This window comes from Miniopterus schreibersii (genome assembly GCF_964146895.1).
Source record: "Miniopterus schreibersii genome assembly, chromosome: 18".
Taxonomy (NCBI): Eukaryota; Metazoa; Chordata; class Mammalia; order Chiroptera; family Miniopteridae; genus Miniopterus; species Miniopterus schreibersii.
Window position 1 is genome coordinate 32,158,794 of NC_138121.1, and position 27,292 is coordinate 32,186,085.

The 27,292-nt window shown below is 48.2% G+C and overlaps 1 protein-coding gene and 1 pseudogene across 2 annotated transcripts in view; one reads left to right on the plus strand and one right to left on the minus strand.

Moving 5' to 3' along the window:
- Positions 1-6,770, minus strand: part of NLRC5 (NLR family CARD domain containing 5) — a 54,909-nt gene extending 48,139 nt beyond the window's left edge. The window contains exons 1-4 of the mRNA XM_081118044.1: positions 6,698-6,770; positions 4,796-4,913; positions 3,372-3,678; positions 2,581-2,640 (exon numbers count right to left, since the gene is read on the minus strand). Of these exons, the coding sequence (XP_080974170.1) occupies positions 2,581-2,640; positions 3,372-3,678; positions 4,796-4,849 (421 nt within the window). The 5' untranslated portion in view covers positions 4,850-4,913; positions 6,698-6,770. The remainder of the gene's footprint in view (positions 1-2,580; positions 2,641-3,371; positions 3,679-4,795; positions 4,914-6,697) is intronic.
- Positions 5,724-27,292, plus strand: LOC308548065 (small ubiquitin-related modifier 1 pseudogene; annotated as a pseudogene). Its single transcript has 3 exons — positions 5,724-5,741; positions 21,282-21,574; positions 27,273-27,292. The product of its transcript is annotated as a small ubiquitin-related modifier 1 pseudogene (transcript).

Here is a 27,292-nt window from a genome sequence, read left to right on the forward strand (position 1 = left end):
CAAAAGTATGTTTTTATTGATTTCAGAGAGAGAAAGGGAAATGGAGAGAGAGAGAGACAGAAACATCGATGAGAGAGAAACATTGATTGGCTGCCTCCTGCATGCCCCCCTACTGGAGATGAGCCCACAAACCAAGCATGGACCCTGACCGAGAATCGAACCAGCGACCTTCTGGTACATGAGACAACTCTCAACCAACTGAGCCACACTGGCGGGTCTAATGACTTTTTTTCTTTTGTAGAAAAACCCATCCTAAAATTCATATGGAATCTCAGGGGACCCCAAATAGCCAAAAATGCTCTTGAAAAAGAAGAACAAGTCTGGAGGACTCATACTTCCTGATCTGAAAATACAAAGCTACAGTAATCAAAACAGTGTGTACTGGCATAAAGACAGTCATATAGACCAATGGAAGAGAGAGTCCAGAAACTAACCCTTGCATGTAAATGTTTTTTTGACAAGGGTGCCAAAACTATTCAATGGGAAAAGAACAGTCTTTTCAATAAGTGGTGCTGGGAAAACTGGATATCCACATACAAAAGAGTAAAATTGAACCCAAAATGAACCAATGACCTAAATGTAAGACCTAAAACAATAAAACTCTTAGAAGCAAACATAGGACAAAAACCTCACTATGTTGGATTTAGCAATAATTTCTTGGGTAGGACACTAAAGGCACAGGTAAGTAAAAAAAAAGAAGCAAATTGGATTTCATGAAAATTTAAGAGTTTCAATTTTAAAAATTTTAAATTAAAAAATTTTAAATTTGAAAAAGTTAAAAATCAAATGACACTATCAACAGAGCAAAAAGGCAACACAAAGAATGGGAGAAAATATTTGCGAAACATCTATCTGATGAGGAATTGATTAATATCCAGAATATATAGAGAACTCAACAACAACAACAAAAACAAAACAAAACAAAATCACAGCAAACAAGCTGATTAAAAAATGGGCAAAGGATTTGAACAGATGTTTCTCCTAAGAAGATATCCAAATGGTCCATAAGCAGATGAGAAGACACTCAACATCCCCAATGATTAAGGAAATGTAAATCCGAACTACAATGGGATGCCACCTCACACCCATTAGGATCTTTCCTATAAAACAACAACAGGGGAGGCTGGGTGGAGGGGGCAAAGGGGAGGGGAATGGGGCACACCTATAATACTGTCAACAATAAATTTAAAAAAAAACAAAATAAAAAGTGCTGGCAAGAAGGTGGAGAAATTGAAGCCTTTTGTGCACTGTTGTAGGAATGTAAAATAGTGCAGCAACGGATAGCAGTATGGAGGTGTTTCAGAAAATGAAAATGGAACTACCATAAGACCCTGGAATTCATATATATATACATATACATATATATATACACACACACACACACACACCAAATAATTGAAAGCAGGGTCTTGAAGAAATATTTGTTCACCTATATTTATAGTTAAAACATGGAAGCAAACCAAGTGTCCATCGATGGATAAATAAGTGAGTAAAATGTAGTATAGCCATACAATGGAATATCAGCTTTTAAAAGAAAATTCTGACATACATCGCCACATGGATAAACCTCAAGTACATTAGGTTGAGTGAAATAAGCCAGTCACAAAATGATTTCACTTATATGAGGTACTGAGTAGTCAAAATAAAAAAGACAGAAAGAAAGTGGTGGTTACCAGGGGCCAGGGGAGGGAGAAATGGTGGGAGCTCTTGTTGAATGAGCAGAGAGTTTTGGTTTTACAAGATGAAAAGAGTTCTGGAGATGGATGGCGGTGATGGTTGCAGAACAGTGTGAGTGTATTTAATACTACTGAACAGTACACTTAAAAGTGGTTAAGATGGCCCAGCCGGGCGTGGCTCAGCGGTTGAGCGTTGACCTAGGATCCAGGTGATCGGGGTTCGATTCCCGGTCAGGGCACATGCCCGGTTGCGAGCTCAGCCAATGACTCTCATCATTGATGTTTCTATCTCTCTCTCTCCCATTCCTTTCCTCTCTCTGTAATCAATAAAGATACATTTTTAAAAATTTTAGAAATAATAAAAAATAAAAGTGGTTAAGATGGAAATTTACTACATCAAAAAGAATGAAAATTTCTGAGAATGAGGTGTGGCCCACGAATCGGAGAGGTGGCCACCCTTTGATCGTTGACTCCTCTGTGCTCCAGCAGAAAATCAGTCAGAGGTTCCCTGGGTGTGGACAACAGTCCGTGGGTCTGTCAAGCCCGAGGTGTTGAATGGTGAGGGGCCTTAGCCGGTGGGGCTGGAGCATGATGCCTTGAGGCTTGGGGACAAGGGAGTGAGAACAGGCTTCCCCAAGTGAAACCAGACAGAGGATTCTGGCAGAGCCAAGGGCTGACAGTTCAGACTCTCCCAGGAGGCTCCCAAAGTCTTGAGGGGCACAGAGGGGGAGGAGGTGGGGCTGGGAGCCATAGCAAGGGGCAGGGACATGTGCAGATGGGTCGGGGATGTGGGGGATGGTTTATGGGAAATGGCTGTGAACAGCCACCGTCAGCCTCCTCTGGGTTTGATGTGGGAACTGAGCATGCTCACCACCCCCTCCTGCTCCCCAACCCCAGGCCTCACCATGGTGGAGCTCAGGTTCAGGTTGGCTTCCTTCACGAGTTTCCAAAGGACTGGGAAATCCTGACAGAGAGAGAGGAGAATATAATACACCAAGGGGATGTGCTGAAACCACCTCTGATCTCTGATGTCTAGCTCAGGGCTCATCCCAAAGGGTGGGTCCTCAGCGAGAGAGACATAAAGGTGACACTCAGTGATCTGTGGAGGGCACAACTGGTGGTGATCCGTGAAGGCAGCAAGGGGCAGAAATGTGTGTATACATGTAGGTTTCTGCATGAACAGGTATGTGTGTGTATGTGTTTGTGCACATGGGTGCCCATGTATATACACATGTGTGCACATGGTGAACACCCTACACGCTGCCTGGTGGTAGAGTTGTGGAGCGAGTTCTCACTGTTTCCCCACAGTGCTGTGAAAACAGAAGGTGCCCAAGAAATGCCCACTGACCTGAACAGATTTGATCTGCCTGCCCATCACTACAGGTCAGAGGGCTCCCCCTGTGACTGCTTCTGACCACGTTGCAAGAAGAAACCTCTTGGGCATTATGGGCTATTTGGAATTTTCTGGCTGGAAGGCGTCACCCTATTCTTTCTCTCCTTGCATCCTGCCTCCCTGGGCCACTGGAGTTGCAGAAGGTGGGAGGTCCCCAGCTGATGTGGTAGCATTAGGGAATTTGCTCTGGGAAGTGTCCAGAAACATGGAATTTGTTCCTGGCTTGGGCATGTCATCTCTGTGTGAATCAAGTGGGTCCCCACCTTCCCGGGCCTCTCTGCACCTCTCACACACATCCTTACCGTCTCCGTGTCCCCAAGTGCTCAGCAGTGGCACCTCCAGCTCCAGGGGCACCTCCAGCTCCATGCACACACAGTGGATGAATGCCTGCCAGGTGGCAAGACCCTGGTTGTGCAGCGCCCTGAGTTGTAGGAGGACCCTCTTTGTGGGGTCTGGGGCCTCAATCCCGGAGCCCAGGTCCATGTTGGGGAGGAAGAACTTCACCTTGGCACTCAGCCATTCTGGGTGATTGCTGAGCAGCCTCACGAGCCAACCCCACTGGTTCTTGGTGCCCAGCTGGAAGCTAATGGGGTCCATGAAGAGCCAGCCCTGCAGGGACAGGGTAGGCAGGTGAACTGGGGGACAGATGAGCTTGGGGAACAGGTAAACTGAGAGAGACAGGTGAGCTGGGAGCAGGTGAGCTGTGGGGCAGGTGAGCTGGGGAACAGGTGAGCTGGGGGATAAGTAAGCAGGGGGATAACTCAGATGGGGGTAAGCCAAAGGGGGCAGTCAAGAACTCCCCACACACATCTGAAGGGCAGAGAATAGGCCGAAAAGTGGCCTCTCCGTGAGTCTCAATGCCTTTGCAGGGATCAGTCCCAGAGAGTAGCTTCCTTCTGCACATGCCTCCTCCCCCTGTGTCTGTGTACTGGTGTGAAATGGCCTAGTTCATTCTCTGCAGATGATGTCCTGAGAATGCTTTATTCAGTATGTTTCCATGGACCCTTCTGTGATGCTCTCTAAGCTACTTGTCTCCCAAAATTTGTTCTCACCATCTTCCTTAGAGATAGAACCCCTGAATATTCCTTGATCATCTGGAATAGGAAGTGTTGTGCATCCTACATTGCTTCTCCCTGTTGGCTGGGATGTCGATGTGATGACCGAACCTTGCGCAGCCGTGTTGGATCATTAGGTGGAAGCCAGTGTTTAGGAAGGTGGAGGGGAAGCTTTCCCACTGCCCTAGGCTCTCTTCCTCGACCACAGGGGCCAGCAGCACTCCAGGTCGTAGCTGCTGTTTCAGACTGGGTCAGGAATGAGGACAACGTGGAGCAGAGGTCCCAGCTGACTCACAATAGACAAGAAGTAGGAGCAGGAAATAAACTTTGTTCCCATAAAATACTTGGACTTTGGAGGTCGTTTGTTATGCAGCATAAACAAGCCTATCCTGGCCGACACACTCACACTACAACCTTCAGCAAGTCTCTTCCCTATCTGGGCCTCAATCACATCATCTATGAAATGGGTAGATTAGATGCTGCCTCAGGCCCTTGCTGATTTTGTGTCTATTGATGTTAACTCTCATGCGGAATGGTGGCTAAGGGTAGGTTTGGTGTGTTGGGGACAGGCCAGTGGGGTCAGTCTGGGTAGGGAACAGTCTTGGCGGTGGGCAGCGGAGTGAAGGAGTGAATGGGAGGCACAGAGAGGAGGCAGAAGAAAGATCACCTACTTGGCTTCCTGGTTCATCATAGATGTTCTGGGGTATCTGTGGAGAGGATCTCATGGGTGCCCGGGCCAAGTCCTGTGCCTTGAGCTGGATTTGCAGGTTGTTCCCATAGGGCAGGCCCCTAAGGAGAGAGGAGACAGGGTGCTGTCCCCAATATTCCAAAATCCAAGAGGAATGCTCTAAAGGCAGTGGCCCTTACCCCTGCCTCTGAGACGCCTCTGAGGGATCCAACCCAGAAATAGTTGCCTTGCCTCCATGCACAGATCCTGTTCTTGTCCCTGGACTGTGGGCTGCTCACCCTGCCTGGGGTCACCTCCTGCCACACCTGGCCCAGAGGAGGTCCCTCTTCTTCATCCAACTCAGGCACTCACCTATAGTGACTTGCGGCGCCACAGTGAACCGTTCAAATACAGCCGACTTATTACAGCTCATTTACTGGGAGGAAAATGGCATAATCCTCACCGCAGACGGTAAGTGCCTTTCCCAACAAAAAGATTAGGATTTGCCATCTCTTTATTACATCAGGAAGCAGTTTTAAAGAATTGAGAGTAAACTTTTTTTTTTTAATGTTTCTATTGATTTCAAAGAGAGGAAGGGAGAGCGAGAAACATCAATGATAATAGTCATTGATTGGCTCCCCAGGCATGTGCCCTGACTGGGAATTGAACCGTGACCTCCTGGTTCATAGGTCGACACTCAACAGCTGAGCCGCACCCACCAGGCACTAAAGGTTCTTTTTTGTGAGAAAGCCCAGAGGCATTGGTCACTCTCACCCAGAGCACAGTAAATCGAGGCCCTGGCACAAATCGCACTGAACACACCTTTAGGGATTTTGCCTGACAATTCGGAACGGACAAGAGAAAAGAAGACTAAACAGTACATGGAAGAAAAAGAAAGGCGAACCTGCAGTCTGTGCCCTGATCGTGTGTCTATGACGTATGAGGAGAGGGTAACTACAAAGTTCCAGAGCTTATATAAACCAGTATAAACAGGGCACATTTTAATGTAACAGAGATCAGCACTACAGTTACAAAGAAGAAGAAAATGGGTTCTGTTGAAGAGGTACTGGAGGTACTAATGGCATTTCTTCAAACAAAACTGTCAAATTCTAATAGAAGAAATGGAGAGAGGCAGGAGCTAATCGAGATAGAGCCTTGCTTACATGTCCCTCTCGGGAGACCTGCTAGCCCCACAGTCCGGCTCCCTGCGGCCCCACCCTCTGGATTCTTGGAGGCTCTGCCCTGCTGAGGTTTGACCAGCGCCTCCCCCTCTCCTGACTCCCAGCGGCCCTACCCTGCTGGGATGGGGCTCCCGGCAGACTTTGGGACAGACTGAGTTGTGTGGCTCTAGGGCGAGGCCGTTTTCCCTCACATTCCCGACTAGTGCAGAGCCTTCTATTAGGGCCTGATAAATTCTGCTGGCCTCACCCTGAGACCCCGCACCACCACAAAGGTGTGCTAGCACCCAGTAGGTGGCAGCTAGATCTGGGACACCCAGGGACATTTGCTGAGTGTCTTAGACCCAGCACTGGCACCAAATTTGAACCTGTATCAGTCTGGTGAACACCACTCGTCCCAACCTGGTGTCCCACTGAGAACCTGCCTCATGACACTTAAGTACAGCCAGGGGCTCTTTCAGTGACTGAGCCTAACAGGCAGCTGGCAGGTGGAGGCAGATCTCAGGGTTCCCTGGGACTTTTGTTGAGTTGCCCCAGGACAGGTGCTGGTAAAAGCCAGCCTTGGTGCATAGCTTGGTCCTTCCCACGAACACCCAGGAGCAGCAGAGGCTGCCACAAACTGGGGATCACTTTGTAGCTCCAAACAGGTTGTCCAGGGCCAGTCACAAGCAGTGTCACACATTGGCTGGCACCAGAGTCCCTCCCAAAAGGCATCAGAACCAACATACCCAGTGGCCAGCTTCAGACAACATCAGAGTAGCATCCAATTAGCTTTGCAAGTGGCACATCCAACGGGAGGCATGGCACCCTGCTGAGGTCTTTTCCAGCGTCCTTCGGGGGTCATTCCACCTTAGGGCTCAGAGGCTGAAACATAACTTAGGTCAGGATGTGGTATTTAGCCTGACCATTACTCAGGTCTGGGTAACTGTCTTCTGCTGCCTTGGAGGTTCCAATTATCTGGGGGGAAGGCTAGGCCTGTGAAGAGATAGAGAGAGAATGCTATTTCTACAGGTAGGATTTAAAACTAAATTTAATCACTGCCCTACCTGGTTTTGCTCAGTGGTTAGAGCATCAGCCCTTGGACCGAAGGGTCCTGGATTTGATTTTGGCCAAGGGCACGTACCTCGGTGGCAGGCCTAATCCCCAGCCATGGGCGGGGCTTGTGCGGGAGGCAACCAATATCTCTCTCACATCGATGTCTCTCTCTCCCCCCCGACACTGAAAAGCAATGGGAAAAAATATCCTCAGGTGAGGAGTAAAAAATAAAATAATACTAAATTTAATCAAAGTCATAAGGACACTCAGTTTCAGTAGATCTATGCAATGGAATATTATTCAGCAAAAGGGGTGAACCACAAAAAACATTACGCACAGTGGAAAAAGCTCCAACGTATACTAGTAAGTAAACTGAAATTTTAAAAGCTGCGCACATGTATGTTTAAGTGTGTGTGTGTGTGTGTGTGTGTGTGTGTGTGTGTGCGCGTGCGCGCCCTTGCATACATAAAGACCAGCTCTTGGGCTACATGAGAAACTGGTGACAGGATAGTCTGGGCTGGGGACCTGTGGGACACAGGCGAAGAAGAGCCCTTTCCACCGTACTCTTGGACCACTTTGTACCATTCAAGCTTTCTAAAAGGCATGTTTTGATTTAAAATATATATATAAGAATGTTTACACTAAAAACTAGAGCAGACATTTCCCTAGTATGTGAGGAAGAGAAACACACCGATGAGTAAGCACAAGAAATTACCAGTGACACCTCACTGAAAGGGAAGTTCCCTGTATAACTTGCGTATTCAAACTAAGACAGACGTGGGAAGGCAACTAACGAGCATGTGTATCTGCATCCAGTGTGACAGGAAGAGGCCGAATGTGCCCGTGAAAAAGTAATTCATTCATCTTGAGGATATATTTTATTCTACTTTTTAGTTTAGCTTTTCTATGTGCGTCATAAAGGCAAAACAACATGTTTGCTGGAACTGAGGTTTAAAACGTTGAACAGGCCCCGCTGGGCGTGGCTCAGTGGTTAAGCGTCGACCTAGGATCCAGGCGATCAGGGTTCGATTCCCGGTCAGGGCACATGCCCGGGTTGCGGACTCAATCAATGACTCTCTCATCATTGATGTTTCTATCTCTCTCTCTCCCTCTCCTTTCCTCTCTGAAATCAATAAAGATATATTTAAAAAATAAAAAAATAAATTGTTAAAAAAAACAACAACATTGAACAGATAATGAAGTGAATATTTGCTAAATGCCAGGCACGTGCTTTTAGGCCTTATCTATTTTAATTCTCACAACTACCCCTCTTGGATGCCTTGGATGTGTTTTCTGAGTCCCACACTGAGTGCCTGGTCTCCCCTCCCAAACTGCCAGCTCTGCCACCACCTTCCCCGTTCCTGTGAAGGGTGACTTCATGCTTCCTCAAGCTCAGGCCCCCTAGACCTGGCGGCATCGTTTTTCACCTAGATTCCTGCACCCAGAGACCTGGTCTCCCTTCTGCCCACACCCGACATCCTCCACGGAGGGTCCGGTCATCAAGTTAAAACGTGGCCCACGTGACACACCTTTGCAGCTCAGAGCCTTCTCATCTCACCTTGTGTGAGAGCCAAAGTTTTTCTCAACCCTAGTAAGTTGTTTGAACAGTTTTTTTTTAAAATCAAGCTTGATAAGTTTCAAATTTCTCTCGTTGTGGTTTTCCACTTATTTTTAAGTTAACTTTTGGCAATTGATGTTTTTCTGAGCAAGCTGTTCATTTTGTCAGGAATGTTCTGACTTAGCACAGCACACTACTTGTATATAGTATCTTCTTGTACTTCGAAGTCTCCTCAGGCCTTTACACTTAATTTAGTTTATTTTGCCCGGCCGGGCGTGGCTCAGCGGTTGAGTGTCGACCTGGGATCCAGGCGATCAGGGTTCGATTCCCGGTCAGGGCACATGCCCGGGTTGCGGGCTCAATCAATGACTCTCTCATCATTGATGTTTCTATCTCTCTCTCTCCCTCTCCTTTCCTCTCTCTGAAATCAATAAAGACATATTTAAAAAAAAAAAAATTTAGTTTATTTTACTTCCTTTCCTTCCTAGACTTGCGAGCGGTTGGTATCTCCTATGTTTAAAAGCAGACTTTTGTTTTTATTGCTCAATGCTGTAGAATTCTCCCTTTTCTAGTTTTGTAACTTTTTTTACCGTTATTTCTTTCCCCTGGTTTACTGAGACTTTGTTACTCTCTAAATTTGTGAACTTTATTGCTTAGGTTATGTCTAGTCTTTAAAAAATAATAACAATAATACAAGAAAACACTTTTGGCTAATTTCCACAAATGTATATCAAGTTTATATCAAATTTACATTAGATTACCAGTAGGTTATAATTATAGTTGAACCGAGTCATTGAATAGAGGGGTAAGTTAATTGTTAAACCTTTGTCATTATTTTTTTGTTTTACTGTACTGTACAAAGAATAAATTCTATATAATTTCTGCTTTGGGGAATATGTTGAGATTTTCCTTTGTTTGTTTGGTATGTAATAAATTTTAAAATACTCCATGACGGAGAAAAACAAGATGGTGGCGTAGGTAGCAGCTGCACCCGTCGCCTCCGCAACCACATCAAAAATCACAACGAAAATCCGGAACCACCCTCACTCAGAACCTCCCGAAATCTGGCTGAACAGAAGCCCCACAACCAGGGACCTGAAGAAGCACCGAGAAGGTAGGAGGGGCGGAGACGCGGGCGGGTCGGGGCTGAATCTCGGAGATGTGGCTGCGGGCCCACACCCGGTGCCGCGGGGTAAACCTGGGAGGGAATCTCGGGGCGGAGGTTTCCCCGGAGGAGGGAGGGGTCCCAGCCCCACAGCAGGCCCCCAGCCCAGGGCTCCAGGGTGGGGAAGAGGCATCCCCACAACTTCTGGCTGTGAAACCAGCGGGACTGTCGCTGAGGGTCGAAGAGGCTCTGGGAGGCCCAGCAGCTCCTCTCAAAGGGCCCGGCACGGACTCACTCAGACGCTCCCTCTGAGCCCAGCACCGGGCAGCAGCCTGAAAGGACCTGGGACACTCGGGGAGGGACTAACCTGCCTGAATTTGGGGCGAGAGGTGGAGGGCGGCTTCCTCCCAGGCAGAGGAGCTGGCACAGACCATTGCTCCTTTGGCGAGTCCTCCCCGCACAGCCGCAGGCAGGCGCCATGTTTGAATCGCCAGCACCTGACTCACGCCTCTGGCCCCGCCCCGTGATTCCCGGAGGCCCTGCCCCTCGCCCACCTGCAGGCTCATCCAGGCCATTTCCAGGGGCTTCTCTGTGCAAGTGGCCTCTGGATCCTTATGCTTAGGACTTTCCTAAAATCTCTCAAACAAGCAGCAGCTGCCCCAAACAGCTTGATAAGCGGCCCCAGGCCTCGTACTAGTGGCAGCCTGCACTGGCTCATAGCTTGGCCTCTGCTGGACACTTCCAAGCCCAGCACAAGTAGCAGCCAACTACGGTTTGCTGAGTAGCTCATGCTGGGTGGCCCTGGGCAAGGCACTGGCAGAGGCTGACTTTGCACCTCCCCAGAGGCCCCAGAGACAGTGCACCTGGTGGTCAGACCCGACCACTCTGGAGTACAACCCTTCCACATCCACGAGTGACACTCAAGGGGCGCACTTGGTGAACACCAAAGCTCCACTGAAGTAAATCCTGACCCATGGGGCATCTCCAGCACAGCAGCTCTTTGGCTGTAGTTGCAGCTGGTCCTCACTGCTGATCGGCCTGGGGGTCAATTCCTCCCAGGGACGCCAACAGCAACCAAGGCTCAACTACAACAGGACAGTGCACACAGCCCACACAGGGGAGCACCTAGAAGGCCCAGCTCAGGTGACTGGGGAGACTGAGCCACTGAATCCTAGAGGACACCTACTACACAAAGCCACTCTACAAATTCCAGGAGATATAGCAGCTCTACCTAATACATAGAAACAAACACCTGGAAGCAGCCAAAATGTGGAGGCAAAGAAACATGTCACAAAGGAAAGAACAGAAGAAATCTCTAGAAGAGGAACTAAATGAAATAGATCCAAGCAAGTGAATAGATACAGAGTTCAGAATTTTGTTTATAAGGATGCTTAAGTAGACTATTACAAAAATAACTGAGAAAATCGATAACATAATCAAGTACCAATTTGAAATGAAGGCTATAGGAATTGAAATGAAGAATAATTTACATAGAATCAACAGTAGAGTAGAGGACACTGAGAATCAAATCAGCAATTTGGAACATGAGGAAACAAAAAACACCCAACCAGAAGAGCAAAATGAAAAAAGAATCCAGAAATATGAAAATAGTATAAGGAGCCTTTGGGACAACTTCAAGAGGCCCAACATTCATATTATTGGGGTGCCAGAAGGGGAAGAAAGAGACCAAGAAATTGAAAACCTATTGGAAAAAATAATTACAGAAAACTTCCCCTACCTGGGGAAAGAAATAGACTTACAAGTCCAGGAAGCACAGAGGGTCCCAAACAAGAGGAACCCAAAGAGGCCCACACCAAGACATATCATAATTAAAATGCCAAAGAGAAAAGCAAGAGAAAAGCAATTAGTTACCTACAAGAGCACACCCATACGACTGTCAGTTGATTTCTCAACAGAAACCTTGCAGGCCAGAAGGGAGTGGCAAGAAATATTCAAAGTGATGAGAAACATGGAATTAAAACCAAGATTGCTCTACCCAGCAAAGCTATCATTTAGAATTGAAGGTCAGATAAAGAGCTTCACAGATAAGAAAAAGCTAAAGGAGTTCATCACCACCAGACCAGCACTACAGGAAAAGTTGAAGAGTCTTCTTTAAGAAGAAGCTAATGAACAAAAGAATCTGACGAACTAAATAGATCCAGAGATACTGACACAAGCAACAGATGACCTTATTTCAGAGGAAAGAGGGAAGGGGGGTGGAGAGCGGGAAGAGATTAACCAAAGAAGTTATAGGCATATATGCATAACCCATAGACACAGTCAATAACGGGGTGAAGGCCTGGGGAGGGGGTGGGAGCGAAGTGAAGGGGGTCAATTAGGAGGGAGAAATGGGACACCTGTAATACTCTCAACAATAAAGATAAATTTAATAAAATAAAATAAAATAAAATAAAATATTCCATGAACATTTAAAAACATTCTTTTTCAATAAAGAGGGATTTCTGTCTCACAAATTATACCAAAATAAAGTCTAGATGAGGCCAAATTTAAATGTAAAAAGTTAAACCATGAAAGTATTACAAGAGTATAGGTAATCACTTTACAACAATTCATAAAGCTGTAGCTTTATTTTTTTTCATGATCTCTGAGTTCTCATGTTCTCTCACATATGCTCAGGTATATTTAATGTGGCCTTAGTTATCATAGAAAAAGATTGGGGGGGAAACTAAACCGCCATTAAAGACAAACTAGTTCAATTATGGCACATAATGAAATCCTACGTAGCCACTGAAAAGCAAATGGCAGAACTAAGTGGAATGATGGGAAACAGTGTCCAATATATATTAGGTTTTAAAAAAAGAACAAGGGTAGAACAGGGCATAGAGTAAGCTGCATTTGTGTAAGAAAAAAAAAAAGTATGTTTCTGAATACATGACTATTTCTGAAACTCACAAAAGTAATTATCCCCAGGGAGGGGAAGCTTTAGAATTTTATATTGTATGCACGTATTATCTGATCAAAATTCATTTTTAAAAATTGCATATACCTATTACCTTGACTTTACTGGTTGTCATTCACATCTCCTGTGTTCATATTTATTGGACTTGGGGTATCCACCAAAGAATGAAAGAGACATTTTCAGTGACTGCACTTCTATCACTGTCTCTACCCGTAGCTAGCAGTTTTTTTATTTACACATGAATTTAGAGGCTAGTGTTACTCAAATGCATAAATTTTTATAGAAAACAAGAATGCACCCTAGCCAGTTTGGCTCAGTGGTTAGAGTGTTGGGCCTTGGACTGAAGGGTCCTGGGTTTGATTCGGGCCAAGGGCATGTACCTGGGTTGCAGGCTTGATCACCGGCCCAGGTGTGTTCGGGAGGCAACCAATCAGTGTGTCTCTCTCACATCGATGTTTCTCTCTCTCTCCTTCCACTCTCCCTGAAAAACAATGGAAAAAGTATCCTGGCTAGGACTGCAAGTGTCCAGGTAGTGGCCTTGTTTCTTTTGCCCAAGAGTTCGTCCTGCCAAGCAGCAAGAGGCCTGGGCCGTTCACCCCATATCTGCCAATCTGCCAATCTGCCAGTCACTGGCTATGGGCGTTGCCTGGCGGGTGGGAGAGGGAGGGATTAACAGCCCGGGCATCTCTGTCAGAGGCGATTACTGTCAGCTAAGGACAATCTTTCCGGGAAGGGTGCAGCCATTATGGTCCACACCCACAGTGGATGGGGGACAGGGGCACTGCCAATTACCAGGGAGCCAGCAGAGGCAAGAGGGAGCACCCACACTATATTGTCTGCTGTGTAGATAATCATCTCTGGCTGGCAAAGTTGTTGGGAGATGAGGAGGCACTGGTGGCACTGGTGGGACTGGGATGTGAGAAAAGCTCAATACCTGTTAGCTATTATTGCCAGCGGTGTTATTGTTCCTAAAATAGCCCCAGCCCCTAGCACAGGATACAAGGAAGAAAGGGAGGGAGGAGAGGATATGACTTAGGTCACAGACTTCTGGCTACTGTTCCTTTGGCTCTTCCCTCTTCCTGTCTCTCGGGTTTGGATTAAGCTGTGCGGTGAGGAGAGAGAAGTGCTAACAGGTCTCCAGGCTTACTGGGACCTGTTTCCTCATGTCTACATTCCTCGCCACCTGCCTTACCTGCTCTGGGTAAGAGTCTGGAAGGGTGAGGCTGAGGATAAGGGCTGTGGGAGACAGGAAGCTCTGTCCCCATGGCAGACCCTGAATTCCACCCCTGGCTCCTGGGCCAGGGTGACAGAAGGGAGGCCAGAAGAGGGAGACTGAGGGCAGGCATTGGGAAGAGACAGAGTAAGGAGGCTCTGAGCGCTAAGCTCAGGGTCGGAAGGATGTGGTTGGTTGGTGGGATGGCAAAAAGTTACCTCAGGCCATGACAACCACAGCAGACATCTGGACAGAAATATCTCAGAAGAGAGAGGAAAGTGCCGCTGAAGTTGGCTTCTCGGGGCCAATAAACAGATCAGGCCTGGGGACCTGGAGTGGGCCAGCGCCTACACAGGCCCTCCAGTCTGCTCAGTATCCTCTGTGCTGAGCCCTGCTGGACCCACAACAGAGAAGCCAGGGCCTCTGCCATCCCCAGGGCTCGCTAATTACAGCCTGAGGCTGTGCAGGGGGCCCCTGAGTCTAGATGCAAAGGGGGGTGGAGCTGGAAGAATTCTGACTGTGAGGTCCATGCCATGTCCATTTCATAGATGGGGAAACTGAGGCCCTGCGAGGGAAGGCCTTTCTGGCATTCTCAGCAAATAAGAAGCAATGGCAGATCCAGGCTGACCCAGCGGGCTCTTCCTAGGCCAATGCAACCCCACCCCAGAAATCACCCTCCTTTTGTGGGCCCATGGGGTGCACCTTCTGGGAGATGTTAGCAACCATCTCTCCCTCACTCACCAAAGCTGACAGAGTAGGCAAGCGGGGCCCCTGACACACACATTTGCATGGGGGTGATGAACCGAGGGGCTACTGTTCCTTTGAATATCGTCACCTTTACTATCCCTCGAAATGAGAGGGTTCCACAGGACTGGAAGTGCATGGTCACAGTGCTTTAGCAATGCAGAAACCGAGGTTCCCAGCAGTAAGGGGACCTGCCCAAGTCACCAGCTGGAGAGTAGCAGAGCTGGGAGTTGAACAACCATCTCCTCACCTCAAAGCTATCTTGGGGTGGAAGGGGCTCTGGAGAGAGCCCTCTGGGTTTCAGGCCTGGGCCTGGGTGGTTCCTATTCCAAATCCAACAAGGCATCTCTCTCTTGTCACTGGGAACTGGGAATCCGGGTCCCAGCCCTCATCACCAGACTCTAAATCTCCTCCTTTACTGCTGCATAGGCTTGGACTTCCTACCAAAAGACCCTCTAGGGTTTCCAGATACACCCCCCTCTGGGTCCAGGGTGCCCTGGAGCCAGCCCTGGCCTGGGTGGGACAGCAGGTGGCCAGATAGTGGCCTTGCTTCTCTCACTCAGCCCTGGCAGTTTGGGCCCAGCACCCACAGGAAATGACTGGTGAGGCCTTCACGATAAGGCTCCCGCCCCACATGGTCCTGGGCCGCCAGGGGCCTCTCCCTGGACCTACCAGGGCTGTGGTTGCTAAATTCATCTGCACATTAGAATCATTTGGGGGGGGGGGATCTTTAAAAAAGTCCAGTGGGCCACACCCTGGACCAATCACAGCACAGCCTGAGTGTGGAACACAGGTGTCCGTACTTTTGGAAGCTCCCCACGTGATCAAGAGGCCCTGACACCCACCTCTCCACTCCCAGTGGGGAGAGACTGGCTCAGTGCTCCCTTGCACCAGGAACCCTGCCTCTCCCGCAAACCAGAGCCAAGTGATCTTGCCCTCTGAGAGGCTGGGGGCTGGAAGGCCACCAAAGTGGCCATATTTAGATGAGACCCTGAGGATGTCTTTCGATGAATAGCACTCACCCTGCCCCCTAGCTGAGTTTGAAGTCCACCTCTGCCTCTGATTCCTTGGCACCCTATGCTCCATCTCGGCTGCTCTGCCAACTCCTTGAACAAAGGTCCAGACTCAGCACACCCACCAAACCGAAAATGAAGCTAAGGGTTGGAAATCCCCTCTTTATTTCCAACACAGTTGCCTAGTTGATGAGGATCCCGGAGGATTCTTGGTCTGGTTTTGAAGTTCAGGGGGACAGAAATGGGGGGGGGGAGCGGATGGATAAAGGCTCGAGATGTAAAGGAGAGAAGTTGGATTCTGAAGTTCAGATTCACAGCCTGGAAGCTGGTCCACCTACCATGAAGGGCCAATTAGCAGTGACTTCTAAAACTTAAAGTGCATCCACTCTTTGACTCTACAAACAAACTGCTCAACACAAAGCCCCTGGAGAGCCACATGGGCACTGGACAGGGCAATCCTGTTGCAGTGTTTGAACAATCCATACGCCAATGAAGTTTGGTGTATCCACACCACTGGGCTATGGGTGTGAAGGCCACTGATTGTGTTGACACAGCTGGTCCTCAAGGTATGTTAAAACAAGACACGTTGTATAATGCTATGCATGATATGATATCATTTGTCTTAAAAATATACATAAATTAAAACCCAACACCACACTCTTCTCACAGGTCTATAATAACATGTTTTCATAGCTTAGAGGTTAAGAGTATGAATTTTGGAGCTAAGCTATCTAGGTTTGGGACTAACCTTTCCACCATTTACAGGCTGTGTGGCTTCAGGCAAGTTGTGTAGCCTCTCTGGGTCTCAATATTCTCATCTGCAAAATGAGGATAATAGCAGTACCTACCTCACACAGTTGCTGCGGGGGCTTAAATGAGTTACTACATATAAAGTGCCCAAAACAGGGCCTGGAAGTTAGTAAGTTCAATGTAAATATTATTTTTATTTTGTGAAGGCTTAAAGTTCTGGAAGGCAACACACGGAACTGGTTACCTCAAACTGGGAAAGGAAAGACCTGGGGTGGGAGCAGTGAGTAACGGAGATTTTAACCTTATGTTAAAGGTGCTTAGCTTTTTGCAAAGGAGATTTAGTAGCGTATTACTTGTGTGGTTTAAAATGAATACAGCCCGGCTGGGCGTGGCTCAGTGGTTGAGCATCAACCTAGAATCCAGGAGATAGTGGTTCAGTTCCCGGTCAGGGCACATGCCTGGGTTGCGGCGTCAATTCCCAGTAGGAAGTGTGCAAGAGGCAGCTGATCAATGACTCTCATCATTGATGTTTCTATCTCTCTCTCTCCCTCTTCCTTCCTCTCTCTGAAATCAATAGACATATATATTTTTTAATGGTTAGGATGGTAAATTTTATGTTATGTGTATTTTACAACAATAAAAATAACGTCCATCTATCCCTTTAGAAGTCCACTTTGAGAACCTAGCCAAAGGAAACAATCCAGAATGTAAGCAAAGCTCTAGCTAGTAGCACATTGTTTGAGGGTAGTTTTTATCCCGCGCTCTACTACCAGTCAACGTAAAACGTATAAATACATTTCCCCCGCATACAATGTGTTAAGGTGTAACCTTTCCTGATATAGATAAACTGACTCAGATGCCAAGCCATCTGAATACCATGGCCTGGGGACAGATCTCCCCACAGGGGAGGGGGTGAGGTCGAAACGGTGCATTCTCATCTGACAGGTCCAGCCCTCCCTTAAATTACAGGCAAAAAATTCCCTCATAGGAAGCACTGTAGCCCCAGCTGACTTTAAGCAAGCCATCCTCACTTTCCTCCCCTCCCTTCCCCACTCCTTTTCTTCTCCCCTCTCTCCTCTCCTCCTTGTTGCCCCATTGCCTCTGCCTGGTTCCCTCTTCCTCCAAACATCATCATGGCTCGGGGCTCCCTGCCTCACACCCCTCCATCGGCTATGCCTGACCTCTCCATTCCAAACACAGCCTCCCTCCCCTCTGCCCTCGCCTGCTTTGCGTTTCTCCACTGCAGTCACCACCACCTAATGTTTACCACACATCTCTGTGTACTTGCTTATTTCCTGTTCCTATTGGCACATCAGCTCCATGGGGCAGGGGCTTTGTTGTGTTCCCAGCTACAGCCAGTGCCTACCACAGGGCCTGGCATGTTGTAGAAACTGAGCAGATGTGTGCTGAGCAGCTTAATGATTGCAGGGCAGAGCCTAAGCCAGAGTCTTTGTTGTCAGTGCCCACTTCGTATGGAGCAGGGGGCATCACTGGAGGGAAAATGCCCTTTGGTCATGCTACTTCCAAGAAGTTTCTGGGGGGTCTTCTCCCTGTGTGGCCTAGCCTCTCTCCACTTCTCCCCCTCCTCCCTTCCTTTTAGGAGCAAATATAGCACCCCCACCCCACACACGTGCTCAATGCAGAGTCTGCCACCCCCACCCCCACCACCATGTCCTTGTCCCTGTCGACTACTTAGCTCATCCACCCAATCCTATCAAGGTATTTTATCAAAAATACTTCCTTCCTTGAGAGGAACTCCCATGAGAGAGAAATATAATGGCATATCTTGTTGTTGTTTTTTAATATATAAAACAGGAAACAGGCCAAGCTTAATAAGAAAAACAAGACCAGATCTAAATGTTCAACAAAGACGGATGTGGTTCAACCATTCTGCAGACGACAATGCAGTCACTTACAATGACAATATATTTGCATTACAGGCAAAGAGCTAATTTCTTTAATATGTAAAGTGCTTTTACAGCTCAATAGAAGACCAACAAACCAATGGAAAAGTGGGCAGAAAATATGAACAGTTTATGAAAAAAGAACTGAGTGACCCTTAAATATTTTAAAAGATGCTCAACATCATTCATGATAAGAGAAATGGGGGGGGGGGGGAGATACCATTATTCATCTCCCAGTCTGCAAATACGGAAAACTTTGATTAAGCAAAACGTCTATTGGGAAGGGTGTGGGAGTAAAAATTAGTACAACGCTTGAGGAGGCTAATTTGCTGTATTTATCAAAGTTCAAACTGCATATTCCCCTTGACTACTCCTGTATGTTTTCCTATTTTTTCTTGGTTAATCCTCACTCGAAGATATTTTTTTCCATTGATTTTTTTTAGAGAGAGTGGAAGGGAGGGAGGGAGGGGGAGAGACAGGGAGAGAAACACTGATGTGAGAGAGACACATTGATTTGTTGCCTCCTGCATGCACCCTGACCGGAGCCAGGGATCAAGCCTGCAACCGAGGTACATGCCCTTGACCAGAATCGAACCTGTGACCCTTCAGTCTGAGGACTGACACTCTAACCATGTGTTTTCCTTAAAGACTTATTCTCACATACGTAAAAATGATGCTTGGCCCGGCCAGGTGTGGCTCAGCGGTTGAGTGTCGACCTGGGATCCAGGCGATTGGGGTTCGATTCCCGGTCAGGGCACATGCCCGGGTTTCTGACTTGATCCCCAGTAGGGAACGTGCAGGAGGCAGCCGATCAATCACTCTCTCATCATTGATGTTTCTCTCTCTCTCTTCCTCTCCTTTCCTCTCTCTGAAATCAATAAAGATATATTTTTTAAAAAAAATGATGCTTGAACAAGGATATTCTTTACAGCACTGTTTAGAATAGCGAGAGGTGGGAAACAACTTAAATATACAACGATAATTAAATCAGTTACGGACCAATCATATGGTGAAATACTACGTAGCTATTAAAAAGAAAAAGAGCCCTGGCTGGGTGGCTCAGCTGGTTGAAGTGTCATCCCATATGTTGAAAGGTTGGGGGTTCGATCCCTGCTCTGGGTGCGTACGGGAGGCAACCGATGGATGTTTCTCTCTCACATTGATGTTTCTCTCTCTCTTTCCCCCTTCCTCTCCCTCTAAAAAAACCAAAAACATATCCTCGGGTGAGGGTTAAAAAGAAAAGAAAGAGACTTTATTTTGTTTTGATGTGGAGAAATTTCCAAATTACATTATATATTTTAAAAAAAACAAGACTAAAAAAACCACCTGTATATACAGTGTACTACCGTTTGTGAGAACAGGGGTTCGTGCCAGCTCTACTCAGTTCTCAAGGACCCAGACAGCATGTGGGTTACACAATCATGCTTATTTTAAGTGCTTGCCTGCCTCACTGCATGTTCTCCAAGGTGGCCTGAAGGGCCCAAGAGGCACCCACCGATAGATTTTTCAGTGGTTTTTTTCCTTCTCATGTCATCTGGGTATTTTCCTTTGTGGATGGAAAAAAGGCCACATACTAAGCCCGACAAGCTCAGGGGAGGCCTGCATGGTGGGCCTTACAAACTCAGACACCAAAAGTACCACATAGGATGGTCTGAACATAAAAATTCCCAACTAAAAGTGGGTCATGGTGGGTAGTCACATCCTAGGCCTGAATCTTCATTGATAAAGGCCAATCTTTACCTTAAGTCTGTTGTCTTTTTTCTATTGTCCGTTTGCCTCAAAGACAATATACCTTAGAAATGTCAGAGTGATCGCCTTTCCCAGACCCCTCAGGGCACATCTACCGGCGCAGACCACAGAAGCCTCGTTGTTACCTTGCTTCCCAAATACCATCTCTATGCAGCTGTAAGTGTTCATTAACTGTCCGGTACCCACCAATGTAAAAGAGGTGTGTGTCTGTTTTACTTTTTATCTAATCCCAGAAACTTCCCCTTGGCTTTCTTCCACCTCCTTAATCTACCCCCAGTGGATTTCATGTAACCCTCCTTATGTCTCCTCCTTTGATTCTAGTGAATAAAATAAGCTGTGCCCTAGCTGGTTTGGCCCAGTGGTTAGAGCATCGGCCCTCAGACTGAAGGGTCCCGGGTTCGATTTTGGCCAAGGGCAGGTACCTCGGTTGCAGGCTTGGTCCCTGGCCCTGGCTGGGCTGCATGTGGGAGGCAACCAATCGACGTGTCTCTCTCACATCGATGTTTCTCTCTCTCTCTCTCTCTCTCTCTCTCTCCCCCTTCCACTCTCTCTGAAAAGCAATGGAAAAAGTATCCTCAAGTGAGGATTAAAAATAATAATATAATAAAATAGGCTGCAAAATTGCCATTCTCTGGACCATTTTCTTAATTCGTTGAGAGTTTGCTTCTGGCAATTGTTTTCAGTTTGGTTCAAATAAACTCATAAAAATTCTCTACAGGTCTGGATGTTTCTTACATCTACATCTTACAGACTGAGTTTCAGCCAAGATAAACTTCGGGCTATCAGCTAAAGCTCAAAAAATAGCCCGGCTGGGCGTGGCTCAGTGGTTAAGCATCGACCTAGGATCCAGGCGATCAGGGTTCGATTCCTGGTCAGGGCACATGCCCGGGTTGCGGGCTGCAGCCGATCAATGACTCTCTCATCATTGATGTTTCTGTCTCTCTCTCTGAAATCAATAAAGATATTAAAAAAAAAAAAGCTCAAAAAATAAATTCGGTAAAGAAAACCAGCAGTTCACACCCTCAGGACACCTACAGAAAGTTTTTACCAAGTATTTGCACTTGCATTAATTTACATAGTTGTTAGGACAGCTCTGTGGGGAAGGCAGAGGAGAGATTCTGGGATAGTGAATTAGTGTCCTCACTTCCTTACAGCTGTAACAAAGGACTGTAAACTGGATGGATTAAAATGACAGAAATTGGCTGTGGGGAAGAGGGAGGGGTTTGTGCCCCACCCCACCCCACCCCTGCCTCCCGTGAGGTTCTGCCTACCCCGAGGCTGCTGCTGTGCAGAGACCCCGGGTGAAGCCACCATCCCCTAGTCTGACCAGGAGGCAAAACCTTCCACTGAGGACTTGGGGGATAAGAGGGAAGGAGACTACATTCAACTCAAAGTCACTGGACAGGACAGCAGCGAGATCCACTTCAAAGAGAAAATGACGACACATCTCAAGAAACTCAAAGAATCATACTGTCAAAGACAAGGAGTTCCAGTGAATTCACTCAGGTTTCTCCTTGAAGGCCAGAGAATTGCTGATAATCACACTCCAAACGAACTGGGGATGGAGGAAGAATTGGTCGGAGTTTATCAGGAACAAACAGGGTCATTCAACCGGTTATTCTTTTACTTTTCTTTTCCCTCAGTCCTTTTTTATTTTTAAAAATAGTTCTTTTGGCCCAGCCGGGCATGGCTCAGTGGTTGAGCATCGGCCTAGGATCCAGGAGATCAGGGTTCGATTCCCAGTCAGGGCACATGCCCGGGCTGCAGACTTGATCCCCGGAGGGGGGCATGCAGGAGGCAGCTGATCAATGACTCTCTCATCATTGATGTTTCTATCTCTCTCTCCCTCTCCCTTCCTCTCTTTGAAATCAATAAAGATATATATTAAAAAAAATTTTTTTTAAGAGAAAACCATTTTAAAAAAAAATTCTTTTGTAATGCGGTGTTCAAAGTGGAACTGAAAACTGTCCTCCATCTCTTTAAAACACCTAGTAATCTGAATTCTAGTGCCCATTATTCATTATTGCTTGTCTTCATCGTGCCGATTTTTGGTGATCAAACCTCAGCCCCCTCCACATTGCCCTCTCCTTTTGAAATATGTGTGTGCACACGGAGGCCACCTTTTTCAGGACTGTGCATTTTCAGGCTGGTGATAAATAAGGCCAACCAATGCAAGTGTTCATAATGACTTCTAATTGGCCCCGAAGTTCTAGCAAGTGATTGCCTCACTCCTGGACTATGACTCTCAGTAGTAGGTGGGAGTTTTTCAGAGAATTGAACTGCGGAAAAATGATCTTTCCTCAACTTGAAACTACTTTTAAAATCTGAAGGTCTGGACTAAAGAGAAGTGGAATATCAGGTCGGAGTCAAGATGACAGATGAGGCGAGACTAAAGACTAACTCCAGAGATGGCTTCATGAAGAGAAAGCATTTGAAGAGTAAAGAAAAATCTTGTCAGAAGATCCCAGAAAGGTTCTAATTTTCATTAGCACTTAATAAAGTTATTCATGCAGAAGTGTGTAAAAAAAAAAAAAAAGACAGAAATTTATTTCCTCACAGTTCTGGAGGCCAGAAGTCTGAAATCAAGGTGTCAGCAGGACCCTGGTCCCCCTGAAGGCTGTGGGGAAGAGCCCTTCCCTTGCCTTTTCTGGCTGCTGGTGGTTGCCAACAATTCTTGGAATTCCTTGACTTGTACCCACATTAGTCCTCTCTTGTCTCTGATGTCACATGCCATACTTCTTATGTGTCTCTATCTTTATAGCCATCTCTTCTTTTAAAGGACACCAGCCATACCAAATTAAAGACTCACCTATGAGATCCAGTCTGATCTCATCTTAACTAATTACATCTGTTCCCAACCCTATTTCCAAATAAAGTCACATTCTGAGGTTCTGGGGGTTAGGACTTCAACATACCTTTTCTAGGGACACAAGTTTAATCCACAACAGATGGGAAAAGACATACTAAGAAGTTTTGTGAATTTTCCTCCGAGAGAAGGATGTGTGTTGGGGTGTGAGGAGAGTGACCTGGCCCTGCACACATCCAGTCATCTCTGTATCTGGCGGAGGAACAGGCTCAGCACGTTGTGAAACTTACCAAGAACTTTCCCTACTACTTGTTTGCCTTCATCAAGGGCACATGGTGCTCACGGGGTGCTTAAGGCTCACCGTGCACTGGGCATACCTCGTACTAATCCAACCCATGAAACATGCTCTCAAGGACATATTATCAACCCCATTTTACAGATGAGAAAGTGAGTTTCTGAGAGATGAAATACAGGCATACCTCATCCTATTGAGGTTAATTTTTTTAAAATTGAGCTTCACAGATATTGTGGTGTTGTCATCAACAGTGAGGCAAGACCCTCTACCAACAAAAAGATTATGACTGGCTGAGGGCTCAGACGATAGTTAGCATTTACAGCAATCAAGTATTTTTTAATTAAGGCATGTACATTGTTTTTAAATACTTAACACTATCATACGTTTAATAGACTACAGTATAGTGTAAATATAACTTTTATATGCACTGGGAAACCAAAAAATGTGTGTGACTCGCTTTATTGAGACATTTGCTTTATTGCGTGGTGCGGAACCAGACTCAATATCTCAGAGGTATGCCTGTAGTTAGTCACAGTCACCAGCAAATACAAGAGGCCGAGAGCCCCGGTGTGTCTGCCTACCGTGCCAGGTGCCAGTCAGGATGGTGCCGTGTTTGGAGATGAGGCAGGTGGTCATGACCACTGGCCATGAGGCGCTGTAGTTTGGTAAAGTTTGGGGAAGGCACGCTGGATGGGGAACCTGGATGCACCTTGACATCAACAGCTTTACCTCCCCCTCTGTTCTCCAGCGGGAGACCGAGTCTAAAGCTTTTCTGGGCGTATTGCTTCTTAGAGGGAAGGAAAAGTAATCTAGAGGGGTGAGGCTCTAGGCACTGGTATGAGGTGCACCCCACCTCCTGCCACACCCAGGTTTGCAAGACTGGGAAACCCCGGTTTTCAAACAGCTTTTTAAGACTGCAGAACCCCCAAACCACTCAAAGAGGAAAGATAAGAACCCCAACTTATAAAATAAAATGCAAATGGCGCTGAAGGTGGGGGACCTCTCCCACACCTCCCCAAATGGCCACCCCAACAAATTCTCTCCCAGGAGAGAAAGGTGGCTGAAAGCGACATGGAAATGCAAAAAGCAAGTAACAAAACGACGCCCACATATTTGCCTATTACTTATAAGGTTCAAACGTTCATTAGAAATAGCCTGGAAAGTTTGACACTAGGAATTATTGTTAAAATGTTTAAAGTATGCCGATGGTATTGTCATTTTAAAAAGCCTCCTTATGTAGCGCATTGTGAAATATTTCGGCTGAGACGCCGCGACGTCTGTCTAACGCTTGTTGGAGGATGCGGGGCGGTGGAGCCTCGGGGCGCCCTGCTCAGTGCGGGCGGTTGCGGCTTCCTCCCGCCACACCCAGCGAGTCCGCACGGCTCCGCTGACCTCCACTCCGTCTGTACCTTCGGAGTTGTCCATAACTGAGCTTTTTACGCTAAAAAGTCGGCCCTGTGCAGAATGAGCAGGGTGACTTCTGTAATTCTTTAAAAAGCAATGAAAAGTTGAAGCTCCAGAAGGTGACAGGAGCTTCCCGGGGCAGGGGAAATGGAAAGGAGGGGAGCGCAGCCCGCAGCCCGGCGGCCGCGGCTGTGTTCCTCGGCGCGCACAGCTCAGCGCCAGCCCCCGCAGGGTGGCAGGCTGTGCCCAGGGCGCCCCCCTGCCCGCTCGGCCGTCAGCCCACCCGTCCCGTCCACCCGGCCGTATGCCCAATGGACAGCGGGACCTCGCGCCCCGGAGCTCCCCACTGCGCTTGGCATCTGCGCCCCTAATCTTCTCGAGCAGCGCGTCCCGTCCAGCCCCGCAGCCCGCAGCCCGCAGCCCCGCAGCCCGCAGCCCCGCAGCCGCAGCCCCGCGGCGCAGCGGACACTCACCGCGCTCTCCCCGCGCCGCCGCGGTCTGTGCGAAAGTGAAAGTGGGCGCGCAGAGCTGCGGGCCGGCTGCCGCTCCGGGAAATCACGTGGATTCGCGGTGCCAGCCGGGGTGGGTGGGGATTCGGGTGCGTGCCCGCCGCGCCTCGGAGCGCCCTGCGGGACCCAGAGACAGCCCCCCGGGCACGCGCGAGGCGCAGGGCCCCCTAGCGGAGGCGCATCTGAGGCACAGGGCGAGTGGGGGAGGGGGTCGGGCGCTGCCGGAGCCCCCCGGCGGAGTTCAACCCTCCCTGCGCCCTTGGAGACTGAGGGGGGACGGACAGGACCGGGAGACCCGGAACCCGGGGGTCGTGTGTCCTGACCTGCGGTGCTCTCCACAAAGAAAGAAGGGGACAATATGGGCCTCAGTAACCCGGCTCTTGGCCCACAGACTATCTATCTAGGAACACTATCTAGGAACTCATCTCCTCTAATCCTCAAAATAACCCCCAAAATGCTGGTGCAAATATTACCCCATTTTGCAGATGAGCAAACTGAGGCCCAGAGAGGAGAAAGGTCTTGAAGGAACTGGCCCAAGTCACACGGGGCACACAGGCAGAGATGGGAAAGAGCTGGAAGGAGGGGGACTGGAGGGGAAAGAAGGTGGGGTGGCTCCCCCGGGAGGGGGTCAGTGGCAGTCCTGAATGGCCACGAGTGCAACTACCCTTTCAAAGCTTCACTCCAACCTCCCTGGCTTTTTGCACCTGTCCTAGGACAGGGGGCTCCCCTCCTGCAGGGGACATAGCCATCCTGTGGACAAGCCTGCCTGCTAGGGAGGGCTTCTACACACCTCCCTGTGACATCCCGGGAGTGAAGTAGCTTTCACGCCAATCACTGCTGTCAGTGGCCCCTCCCAGGCCAGGTGTGCGTGTGTGTGTGTGTGCGCGTGTGTGCAAGGTAGCACTCATGAGCACAGCCATCAGCGTCAAGACACCCTGGCTTCAAGTCCTGCTCCCCAACATGCTACTGGCCAAATGCCTTTCCTTCTCTGAGCTCTGTTTTGCCACCTGTAAGAGAATAATTCCTACCTGTAGAGAGGTGGCGAGAATTTGATGGCCTGATGCAGCCTGTGCCTGAAGCCCATGAGCAGACCTTCTATTTTTGTCTCCTGAAGGGCATCTCACCATAAGATGCAAACTGCCTCCTTTCTAGGACCAACCCAGCTTTCTCCTGGGAACAGGTTTTCCCAGGATCTGGGTGGTGGGGCCTGGACCCCGTCCAGGCTGGGAGGATTTCCTCATCTTTTGAGGTGGGCACAGGCCAGAATTTCTGGGCATGGCGGGAGGTGCCAGGATGTGGAAGAGGACTTCAGCAGGTGGGTCCTGCTCTGGGGCGCGCTGGGACTCCACAGCGCCCTCTGCTGGGCGCAGTGCTGTGTAAGCGTCTCTCCGGACGGACCTGGCTGAGTCGCTCTCCAGGACTGTGTAGAAGCTAAGGTGCTGCACCTCTCTGGAGCAGAAAGGAGACTTGGAGCCTGCTGGGGTCCCCCCTGGGCTGGGGTCCACAAGGGGCAAGACTTGGAGTGACCTCTCTGTCTGCACCTTGTGATGGTGAAAGTTTCTGTTTGGGGAAGGAGCTGCTTGGAGCTGCCAGTTTATCTTCATATTGCCTTGTGGCATCAAGGGGTGAGAGATGCTCTCTGCTGACCAGAGTGGAGGCTAAGAGACCCAGCCAGAGAAATTCCAGCTCCCACCTCTTTCTTTTCCAAAACCTCACGGACAAGCAGATATTAAAAAAAAAAAAAAAAGGCAGGAGTGCTCAATGTATCCTGTGGAGAAGGGAGCAGGAAGCTCTCGACAGGGCCTTCTCCAAAGTATCCTCTGCACACCCCACTAATGGGGTCTCAGAGTCCACTGTTAGAGTCACCTATATGGACAAATATCCTACAATGTCAGGGTCAAAGGGAATTTGGATATCATCAAGTCTAACACCCTCATTTTATAGGAAGGGAAACCGAGGCTCAGGGTTGGGCATGAACTAGGCCGCAGCCTCCCAGCCCAAAGCTCTCTTTGCCACATTAGGCTGCCTTTAGGAGTCCTGCACCCTTAAAGTGGGTGAGCCATCCTGTGGGTGCCAGAAATAATATCTCCAGGCAAACCAGGTACCTGATCTGTGTTCTGGCAGGGTCACTGGCTTGCTCTGCCACCAGCAGGAAGAGATACCTTGAGGACAGGGGACCTAGGACCTCTAAGTTTCAATGACTGGAAAGTCGGGGGCACTTGTACCCCTGCCTGAGAAGGGCCTGGAAGAAAGACAAGAGCTTCCCCATCTGGCTCCTGTCCCCTGACCCTCCTCCAGCCTACATCTACGAGACATGA